We start from the raw sequence: 11,774 nt of genomic DNA on the forward strand, positions 1-11,774 counted from the left end.
CCTTCTTTGTGGTGGATCAACAAGCACAGCTACGAGATAGGTAAGGAAATTTAGGTATTTTTGGTTTGAGGCTCAGATTTACAGAGTTATGGGTGCTGCCCTAATTGATAGTATAGGGTATTTAATTGTTGTTGTGGATTTTATTTTGATCCTGGTAGTGTGGAGGATTTTTCAGCAGCAAGCAACCTTTCACCGCAGTCATTTGGATTGTGAACTGAGGTAAGGTTTAGGGTTTTACTTTGATCATGTTGTTGATGATTGATAGATAGGATTAGGTAGTTTGGAATTGATCTAATGGTGGATTGGGGATTAGGTAACTAACCCTAATTTATCGTTAGACTTTATTTAGATAAGTTGATGATTATTATTTAGGGTTTTGCCCTAAATGGTTTTAAGGATTTATTTAGCAATTCATTCGAATTTTAGCTAAATAAAAATGTATTTATTGGATACAGGATTTTGACGCGAGACGAGTATCTCGATGTCGGATTTGGACATTCCTATTGGAGGCGGGTACTTTTGACTTTTGTTGTCTTTGATATGCTTAGTAATGGAATTAACATGTTTCATTAATTATGTTTCTTATCTATTCCGGTTAATCACTACCCAAATCTTGGTACATGTTTGATTGATTGATTTGTTTTACATCCCATGTATACTTTACCTGTCTATACATGCTTATAGGGGGTAGTGATATGCCATGCTTGACCATGTCCAGGACCTAGGTTTTATACCTTCTGTATACCTTTGGATTGTTTTGGATTCGTTGACCTATGATGCACTTTTCTATATATATGGATTAGGTCAGGATGTTTATATGGTTATTGTCATGCATCATTTGCATGATTGCATGTTGTGCGATAGTCCGCTCCATTATTGCTGAGCACATCGCCAGTTACATGGATCTGCACACACCACCACTCATGGGTTAGTGGTCGATTCAGGCAGAGTGTGTTGCAGCAGGGACTCTGTTAGGCACGGTTGGTCCGCTCATGGGTAGTGTGACACAACGTGTTATCCGGCAGGGATTCCTCCCCGTCATCGTGTACCGGGAGTTGAGAGCATTGTGCTCTCCCATCTATGATTTGGGGTAGGAGGATAGGTGTACTCCGACAGCATCCCGTCCACTCGGTCACTCATCAGGAGTAGTGACGACAGAGTGCACGGTTGTCACAGCCCTATCCACTCGGCCTCATTTTTGTATGAGATGATCGACTGGCGTCAGGGGTGACCAGGACGCATCATTGGCATCATATGCATGATGCATTTATTGTTTGTGTTTGTGGTTGCTGCATTTATATGCTGCATATTGTTTGGATACCTATGTTTGACATGCATACAGGATTCCTATACCACTCGGACTGTTTGTCCTTATACTCAGGTCCTGGTTAGTACAGTTTCTCTCCTGTTTATTTCAGATGCATATTTATATCTTTCTTATATCAGGAGACTGTACGCATGATTAGTGTTAGGTGTTATTTCTTTACTTTGCATATCAATTGTACCTGCTGAGTGTTGGAATCACCCCGCCTCCATTGTTGTTATTTTCAGGTTGATGCTGTCAGGAGGGAGTTCCAGTCGCTAGTCCCCACTGCACGTAGTGCTACTCCTCTGCTGGTTTTTGAGTTGTTGTTTCATACTAGCTTTTCGCTATCAGACTTTGTTTTAGTTTTGTTTTGGACTTACATATGGATATTGTATGGAATCTTTCCGTTGGATGGACTTTTAGTATGATTTGGATTTACTCTACTACATACCTGCCTGGACGGCAGAAGAGGTAAGAAAAATCGGATTTGGGCTTTACGAGTGTAGTTGAGTAGGGTTGATTTCGAGTCAGAGTATTACTATGTTGTTTATTTTTATTAACTGCGTGGTTGTGACAGCCAGAGGCTAAATACATATATAAACTGCGTGGTGATTGATTTTATTTACTGTTGTTATTCCAGCCGCCTGTGGCTGAGGTATTTGTGAGATGTAGAAAAGTTTCAGATTGTCCACCGTACAGGGGAGATGCTGCCGAAATTTTCTCGGACAGGGACTCCTCTGGGGCGTGACATCTTTAGTTCGGGGCAGTTGTCCTTGATGTGCCATTATTCTTGGTAATTGTAGCATCGTACCTTCCTTTTACTTCTGAAGTCATTTTTTGTCTGTGACTTGAATCTATTAAATTTAATAAATCTATTGAATTTCCTTACCAATAATGCTGCTTCATCTGCGTCAATTGAATTCTCGGAGTCTTGATCTGGTTCGTCCTTTTGGTTGGCTTTTAGTGCTATGTTATGGGTTGTCTTTTCTCCTTTGTTTCATAAGACTGCACATCTTGATTCGTGAAGCTCAAAAGTGGAAAAAAGATTTTCTAATGAACTAACTTCAAGGTCTTTAGATATGTAAAATGATTTGACTATAGATGTCTACTCGGATGTCCTAGGAAATGCATTTAAAGTATACCTTAATGAATCTCGATTCGTTACCTTTTCTCCGAGATCCGTGAGTCCAGTAATGAGTTCTTTGATCCTCGAGTGTAGATATGCAACTGTTTCACTTTCTTCTATCCGTAGGCTCGTCAGTTGGTTCCGGAGCAGGTCTCATCTCGCGAGCTTTGCTTCGGAAGTTCCTTCATGCAGCTCCAGGAACTTCTCCCAAAGTTCCTTTGCTGATTTGTAATCTCCGATATAATTTACTTCCTGGAGTGGAAGTACGCTGAGTAGGTGGAAATCGGCTCGTCCGTTCGCTACGAAGTCTGCTTGCTCCTTCTTGGACCATTGGTGTTCTTCTTTTTCATTACCTTAGGAGTCTTTGTGAGCTACAAAACTATATTTAATTATTAACAGAATTTCAAGATCAATTTTGAAAAATGCCTCCATGAATTTCTTCCAAGACACAAATTCTCCCTCGAACTTCGGTGGGAAGATTATCGGTCCGACCATCGTTTTAGTGCTTCAGTCGATGGTTAGTCCTTCTGAGGTGGTTGGTCTCTGATACCAATTGTTGGCGCAGCGGGGCCGACAATAGGACGTGAATTGCTTGTAAAACGAAATGCATTTCTCAATCTTTCAAGTCAGATTAGTAGCAACAGTATAATTATAAAAATTAAATTAAACAACTACAAAATGAAAGAAGAGGCACAAGATTTTCTTGGTTACAATTTAGGTGGTTGTTAATCCAAGACAAATGAAAAACTTTTAAGTCTCTTTCGATGAAGGCGAAGAAACCTCTTACACTCATTGAATGCTTAGATAGTTACTAGGAAATGAATACAAGAGTTGATTGTTAATTTCTAAGTCCAAGGGTCTTTTTATAGCCCTTGGAAAATCTTATTCAGGGCTGGAAGGTGCCTCCAACAAACTGGAAGGTGCCTCCCGCAAGGCAAGAAAGGAGAAAACTTTATCCTTCACCAACAGCAGTTTTTGCTCAGTTAAAGGCGCCTTCCATGAAGGATTAAAGGTGTCTTCAATAGCTTGAAGGCGCCTTCCACCAGAAAGGCGCCTTTCTGGTGGAAGGCGCGAGGGCGCCTTCAATCTACTTGAAGGCACCTTCAGCAGCTACTTCCGAGTTTCAAGTCTTCTCCTTTAGCTCTTTCGCTGCTCTGCTTGCTTGGGTGATTTTAGCCAACTAGAATAGGGCTCACCCGAACTCATTTTCTGGCCTTCTCCTTGAGCAATTTTCCTCCCCGTCTTCTCATTCCTCGGACCTCTGCGCGTATCCTTCTCGTCTGCCGGTGTACTCTTCTACAGCACTTCATCCCTTGAATGCACCGAGTCCATCGACTCTCTTCCCATACCATCCTTTTGCTAGCTGTGTCTTCCGCTCGACTTCTTGTGTTCCTAAGCTCCTGCACACTTAGACATAAGGATCAAATACACATGACCTAATTTAACTTGGTTGATCACATCAAAACTACCATGGGGTACCAACAGATGTCATATAAACTAATGCTCTGGATGCATTAAGGTTTAGTATGGGCAGATACATCAAGAGGAAGCTAAAACTAGGACTTTAGGTCAAGGTTCAATTGAACCATTTAGATAGTTTTAGGTTTTGTGTAAATCTTGGTATTTAAAATATGTACATTTTTAAATGTATTTTTCTCAAATAGACATGGGTAAAACAGACCTCTCTATAAAATTTAAGGATTTTTGAATGTCTGTGGAATTCTTAGTGTATTTCTGAAGTTGGGTCAAAAATATTATTTGAGTTGAAAATAGGGTGTCAGTCGATTGATAAAGTTACCAGTTGACTGTAATAATGTTTATCGATTACAAAATATTTTTGTGAGTTTATTTCGATAAGGACAGTCGACCGGGGTTAATGGCAGTCGACCGATACAAGTCTGAAACTGTTTAATCGAGACAACTTGTATAGGTGTAGAAGATCCTTAGGGGATAAATATACGAGTTTAGGGTCAGTTTGGATGATTAATTTTTGATAATTGGGATATTATTAGAAGCTTTTTGATATTATGCAAAGGGGAAGAAGTAAGGTTTAAGTGGAAAACCTTAAATACCTTTGTGGTAAAATTCCTAGCTCAATGGTGAGCTTAGATGTGAGGGGAGCCTTGTGATATACTTTTAAAAATCCTTGCAGTAAAATTCCTAGTTTAATGGGGAGCATAAGTGTAGGGGGAGCCTTGTAATAGGTTCTAATACATGTTGCATATTTTATTAGCATGTTTATTTGCTATTATGTTTTACCTAACTTAAACATATTACTAAACATCAAAAAAGAGAAGATTGTTAGAAGCAATCTTGAGGGTCCGGTGTGACCATATGTTCAATGTTTGGGTAAAAGATTTAAGTTAGGTTTACCCTTGTATTTAATATGTGTATTTAAGTTGTGCAGGTTTACAAGATACACATATGACTTAGCTTGATGACTTCGGGTCTGGTGAAAGATGGAGCATCCGAGGGACTGTGAACAAGGAAACAAGGACAAGCCGAGGGAAGCACACTTCGAGGCATATGCGAATGATGGCATTGGGATAAGTTGTGGGCTTGGATGCATCCGAGGGACGAGAGCCAAAAAGAAGAAGGCTTGAAGGCAAGAGGTCAAGGCTGTGAAGAAGAGTTAAGTGTGTCGTGAGGGTCTGAGTGCTGAGAGATTATACTCAGGGTAAAATCCTAGGTTTAGAGTTTACTAATCAACTGGTGACTTTGTTAGTCAACTAGTTTAGTGAACTATGAGTCGATTGAGAGTGAACAGAATATTTCTATTTGCTTAGCCGATGTGGAGTAGTCGACTAGTAAAGTTACCAGTTGATTGGTATCGAGCTGTTGGAGTGTAACAGTCAAATTTTCACATAAGGCAGTCGACTGATATAATTGTCAGTCGACTGATAGGCAGGGTTTTCTAGCCCATGACTAATATATCCAAGGCTTTAGAGCTTGGTTAGTTTCAACGAAATTATTGGTGTTTAACCTTAATTAGTAGTGAATAAGTTCTCAAGTGCTCTTTGTAATTCAAGAGGTCTAGGTTAGTTTACTAAGCCATTGATTAAAGAGGCATTTCAAGAATATGGGAAATCTTTGTGACTTCGTAAAATGTAATACGTTGTAAAATGTCATAATCTATTCAGTGTATATATTGTTATATTTTGGATTAAAGTCTCGATGAGCATGTTAGCAGGTTGAGATTGGTCCACTCACATGGACAATTATCTCTATTTGTTAAGTATAAATAGAGATAAAATTGTTACTTATGGGACAACTTATGTATCTATAAATAGAGACATACCTGTAAGTTAAGGCAACCTTGATAATTGTGTCAAGATGAAATTATTTATGTAATGATTGGAGTAAATGAATCCACCATTTACTGAATTTACTTAAGGTCATTTAGAATTCATATGTTGAATTCAGGATTAGACATTAGGTATGTCTAGATTGAAATTTGTATGATGTTAAAAGTTTGAGAAAAATATATATATATTTTTAGTAAAAAGAATAACATCGTAGCATGTGATTCATATCTTATGTGTTATGACGACAATAGGGGTAGTAGGAGAATGGATCTCTACTTCTCTACTATGTGAGACTCTTGAGACTATAAGTTAATCTTAATCTTACCCTAAATGACTATTCAACTGTCTACTTAAAGTTATAATTAATGTCTACTACTTTAGCATGTATCCTATTAGCTATGGATGATTTAGTCTCTGAAGCATAACTAGGAAAGTGAATGATTATAATATATAGATTCTATCTAAAATGAAAGATTAATATTAATTTACATCTTTGACATTTATTCACTGGTCGACCAATTATATTTTTTATTGAGTACTTAAAATGTGACTATGAATAATTGTATTAATTGGAGATATTGAACATGCTTTTGATATAATAGTCATTATGAGGGATTAGAGATGTTCATAATGATGTAAATGATTAATCTGGAGTAAAGACAAGATATTAATGTCTTAGATTTGTTCTATAGAGTAGCTAAGTTAAGTGGGTAACAACTTTCTTAGCAATAATTGCTCAGTGTGATTGTTGTTGCGCGAATCATTTTTTCTAAAGTATGAGTTGAATGTTCTTGCATAGTCTTTGTGACTAGATGACCTTTCTGGATTAACTTAGATGAGTGGAAAATGTTAGAGTTAAGAAGATGAAAAGACATTATGTCCCTTTCATCTTCTAATCCATTCAAATTTCTTCATTAATAGAGGAAGAGAAAGAGTCATCTTTCTCCTATAAAATTATATCCAAGGTCCAAGAAGCAAAGGGTGAGACAAGCTCTGTGCAAAGTTTATGCAGGGTCAAAGAGAAAGGGTTCGTCCTATATGTGCGATCTCTGTGTAAGGTTCGTCTGTGTGCACAAAAGAGAAAGAAGGGGTTGTTACGAATAACATATGTTTTGGTTCGTCCATTACCATCAGATTGGTATTTGGTTTGTGAACTTCGAAGAGCTTTTCGATTCGTTCGTGATCGCTCTTCCAACGACAAGTTATTCTTCGATTCCTTCTCAGATTTCTTCTCCAAGAGCAGGTAAGTTTTTATAGTTTATAGATTTCGTTTTATGTATTTTTCATATTTTAAAACCAACATATGATTCTCTTAGAGGCGTCATTCTCCTTCTTTGTTGGTAATATTTTTTTACTCTTTTTTCTTTCTTGATAAGAATATGAATTAGAAATTTTGTATCCATACAAACGCAAAGTAAAATACTATTCTTTTTAAATAACAAATATTTTTTACAATTTTTGTATGATGATAAATATTTTCTTGTATTATGAACTCTAGATTTTTATTAATCGTAGTATTTAATTTAGAATTATTCATAGTAAAATTTGTTATTTATTGAACGTTAGAAACATTGGGATTTCCTTGAGATAAAAGAGAATTAAGATGTTCTTTGTCGTTCATCGTTAGAAAAAATCGATGTGATTTTTTACATAGTGTTGGGACAAAATGATAATTATCATGTAAAAACAGTTCTTGACTCAACCAAGGAAAGAATAAAAATCATGCAAATGGAGGAATATAATTTTAATAGCCTATCAATTTTATGACACAAGATATTCATAGCTCTTATTGATATCAGATATAATTTGTATAGACGACGGATTTAAAAATTTATCAGAGAAAAATTATTATTGACATTTAAATATAAATATTTAATTAATAATTTTGTAAAAAAGTTGAAAAAATTAATCGAAGTTAACTTCGATTAGTTCGATCTCGATTTGTTCTATTTTTTCCGTTAGATTTTTAATCAAATGATCACCCTACCGCTTTATGCTAAAATTGTACATACGTAAGAGTAAATAAAATAAAAAAACAGAAGATGCCTTCCTCATACGGAATCAATCTCCTTTTTCACTTCTCCAGATCCCCTCGCGTCACAAATTGTTCGCTTGTGTCATGCCGAACGGCTTAAAACAACCAAGAAATCATATAACCAGTTCCTTATCAAACCCTAAATATCACACACAGAACAACTGAAACAAGATCGCAAGCATCAAAGCCAGTTTACTGTCAAATTACTAGCAATGATCGGAAGCCTTATTATGCAAAAAGTTCCAGAAACAAGAAGAATCGAACAGCAGAAGCTCCAAATGGCCTTCAATTCCAACTCAAATGCGTTCAATAAAAACTTAGGATTGGGAATGCGACGAACACTTATCTTAATCTCGCTTCAGAAGCTCCAGTGCCTCGGCCTCGTTCGGCAGGGCAGGAATGGCCCCCTTTTTGGTGGTGGTGATGGCTCCGCAGGCGTTGGAGAACTTGAGCACCTCCCTCAGCTTCTCCTCGCTCTGCGCACGCCACGACGATCATGGATCAAAGACAGAGATGGCAAGCAAAGGTTTGGTTAAGGAATGGTGGTTGTTCACCTGTAGCACGGATGGGTCATCGACTAGCTTGCGGAGCAAGGCACCGACAAATGCATCTCCGGCTCCGGTGGTGTCTACTGTGTCGACTGCAAATCCATCTAAGCTCCCTTTGAAATCCTGCATTTTATTATTATTATTATTTTTTTTTAAATGAAGAAGGTGCTGTTCGGATTGATCTCGAAAGAGGAGTGTTGAACGAAGGTTGGTAGAATTGATCTAGATGCGGAGTGGGTGGAATGTAAAGATTCAACCTTTTTGGGGGATTTTGGAAACCCTAAACTGGAAATCACTAGAACAATGAATCTGGAATCCGTGGATCTTACTCCCAAAGCGGTAATACAGAAGTGCGATTCGAAGAGCATGTACCTTGGTGTAGTATTTGCAACCCTTCTCCCCGAGCGTCACCAGCAGAAGCTTGAACGCCGGCCGCCACAGAGTCAGGACGACGTCGTCCTCCACCGAATCCGTGCCGGTTAGGAACTCGAGCTCGACGTCGCTGACCTTGATGATGTCGGCCTGGTCCCAGATGCTCAAGATCTGCTCCCGAGCGGACTCCGGGGAGGGCCACAGCGGCAGCCGGAGGTTGGGGTCGTAGGAGAGCAGCGCCCCTGCTTCCCTGGCCACCTCCATGGCCTTCAGATGCGCCGATCTGCACGGCTCTGTGATCAAGCTTATAGATCCGTAGTGGAACACCGCCGCCTTCAAAGGATCAGAGGGAAAAATGGGTAAATCAAGTAGAACTAGGGTTCTAAGTCATCTACTCGAAGAGCACACGGATCCAAAGCTTACGCTCTTGATGACGTCGAGGTTGAGCTCAGCCTCGGTGAGAAGCATGTCGGCGCTGGGGTTGCGGTAGAACATGAACTCGCGCTCTCCGTCGGTGCGGAGGGTGACGAAAGCGAGCGCCGTGCGCGCGCCGGTGTCGAAGAGGACGCCGGCGTCGTCAACGCCGTTGGCGCGCAAGATGCCCGCGAGCATGCGACCGAACTCGTCGTCTCCGAGCTTCCCGACGAAGGCGGCGCGGCCGCCGAGGCGGGCCACGGCGATGGCGACGTTGGCAGGGGCGCCGCCGGGGGCCTTGATGAACCCCGGCGCCTCCGCCAGCGACACGCCCGAGACGGTGGGCACGAAGTCGATGAGCATCTCGCCGAAGCTGACAGTGAGGTCCTTCCCGTTGGCCATGGCGGAGTAGCTGAGGAGATGAGATCCAAAGGAAAGGGAGGGGAGATTTCTTCGAAGGACTAAATGGTAGATATTTATAGACTAGAAGTTTTAGAATTAGAAAACATTTTAGATTTTTCTATAATATTTCAACGTAGCACCTTTCTCCTATATCTAATCTTTCAGAATGCCCCTATAATTTAGAATATTATGTTTTAACTATCTCTTATTTTACTTTTTATAAAAAAAAATAATGGGCAAAAAAAAAAAAATACATCTCAAATTATGTAAGTCATTAAGAAAACATTCCTTTAAAAAAAACAAATCAAATGACGTTTCATTAAATATTTTATATCTAAAATATGTCTTATTTAGCTTTCGAAAATTATTTTTAATTGATCACAATTATTTTAAGTAGCTGTAGCAAGTACCGAATTTGCTACAAAATCTTAAAATTTAAAATTTAAATCTTAAATATTATTTATATTAAAATAATTTTTAACAACTTCATTAAAAATTATTTAAATTATATTAAAATCATTTTAAATTAAATTATTATATAATAATATTGTATTAGGAGTTACACATTATAATATCTATAGATTAATTACTACTTACAGTTAATTGTAATTGTTATTATAATAATTTTGAAAGTAAAGAACTGTTAGAATTAGTTGAAATCGCTACAACAGGGATGACAATAAGATGTTTTTTTTAAAAGAATGTTGTTTTGACAATTTATATAATTCGGGATGTTTTTTTAATTTTTGCCAAAATAATTTCTCTATTGTATGCATTATACTTGAAAAAATGAAATAAAATTGTTTGATTAATTTTTACAAATATTTTGGAATTCTCAATTTATGAAATACTTTAATCTCATATACTAAAATCTTGAACTTTTTATGGTTTATTATATTTAATGGACAAAATATAAATCTACATATATTCTCCATTTTTTTATTATTATAAAAAAAGTGTTTCGTGTTAAAAAAATATAAAAAGTGTCTCTCACTCTAGCATTTCTTTTAAAAAGCATCCCTCTGCCTTAATTAAAACCACTTTAATAGTTGTTAACACATCATTAACACTTCTATTTAGACTTAAACCATGAATTTGCATTTGTTAAACAAGACTACTAAATACTTTTATTTAAACAAAAATTCATAGATTCTTTTTCCAATTTTTAATGCCTCGTTGCTTCATGCATCATTCAATAGATTAGTCAACATGTAGATGACTAACCATGGAATTAAAGGCGTGTTTAATATATATCATAAATAGATCAACTCACGTTGGGCAAGCGTAATCATCTTAATTAGATTAACATAATTAGAGTATACAAATTAAAAATATTTTTAGAGTAGGTTTTTTTAATATTAAATTAACTTTAACAAATATTACAACACTTTTACACTTTAACATTCATAACAAAACCTGGGTCTATAGTATCAATGAGATTCATAAGCCCTATTGGAGCTTGACGAATTTTTATTTCTTTTCAAAGATGAAAAATTAAAAATTAAAAAGGGGTTAAATTATTGAGATTCTAAGACATTGAAATCTTTAACCTTTGTTGAGCTTAAGTATCGATTTAGATTTGTATGAATATTTGCTCTAATAAATTTTAAAATCAAATTTTAGTGGATACAAATGTTTTGTTCGATGTTTGATCTTTTCATACAAAGAGTTATTATATCTTGTGATTTATCTGCTTATATTTTACTATGTGGCAAACACATAGGGTGGTTATCAATTTTTACTTTAATTAAAAATTGATTCAGAAATTAGAATTGGGCCGGACTTGGATGTGGAAGGAGTGAACTTGCTGATTATATTTCTTTAATTGTACTATTAAAGAAGTACAATTGAGCATTTTAGGCACAATTGGATTAGAACATAACACAACCCTATTTAAGATCCGTCCTTGATCGAGCTTTTGAATTTCCTTAAACATAAGAGTGTTAAAAACAATTATTCACTCTAAAAATATCAAAAGAGTATCTCATTTAAAAAAAACTATCAAAAGAGCATGTTATATCTCAAAAGTGCTTTTGTTTTAATATTGATATAACAACTTTGGTTAAAACTGCTCTAATATATTCAAAATTACTAAGTAATTACCATCAAGATTATTTTAGCATTAATAAAAAATATTCATATATTAGTTAAAATTATTTTAATTTAAGCAATATTGATCCAATTTAATCAAAATTAGTCAAATATTACTATAGTACGTTTAAATTTAAACTGCTACACCATAAAGCATTAGTTAAAATTATTTAGA

The 11,774-nt window shown here is 36.6% G+C and overlaps 1 protein-coding gene across 1 annotated transcript; it reads right to left on the reverse strand.

Moving 5' to 3' along the window:
• Positions 1 to 7,885: 7,885 nt before the first annotated feature.
• Positions 7,886 to 9,560, reverse strand: LOC122045743 (fructokinase-1-like). Its single transcript, XM_042606094.1, has 4 exons — positions 9,116 to 9,560; positions 8,693 to 9,025; positions 8,327 to 8,443; positions 7,886 to 8,248 (listed from the first exon to the last, which is right to left on the reverse strand). The coding sequence occupies exons 1-4, from the start codon at positions 9,506 to 9,508 to the stop codon at positions 8,120 to 8,122; spliced, it is 972 nt and encodes a 323-aa protein (XP_042462028.1). The 5' UTR covers positions 9,509 to 9,560; the 3' UTR covers positions 7,886 to 8,119.
• Positions 9,561 to 11,774: the final 2,214 nt, after the last annotated feature.

This window comes from Zingiber officinale, chromosome 2B (assembly GCF_018446385.1).
Source record: "Zingiber officinale cultivar Zhangliang chromosome 2B, Zo_v1.1, whole genome shotgun sequence".
NCBI lineage: Eukaryota > Viridiplantae > Streptophyta > Magnoliopsida > Zingiberales > Zingiberaceae > Zingiber > Zingiber officinale.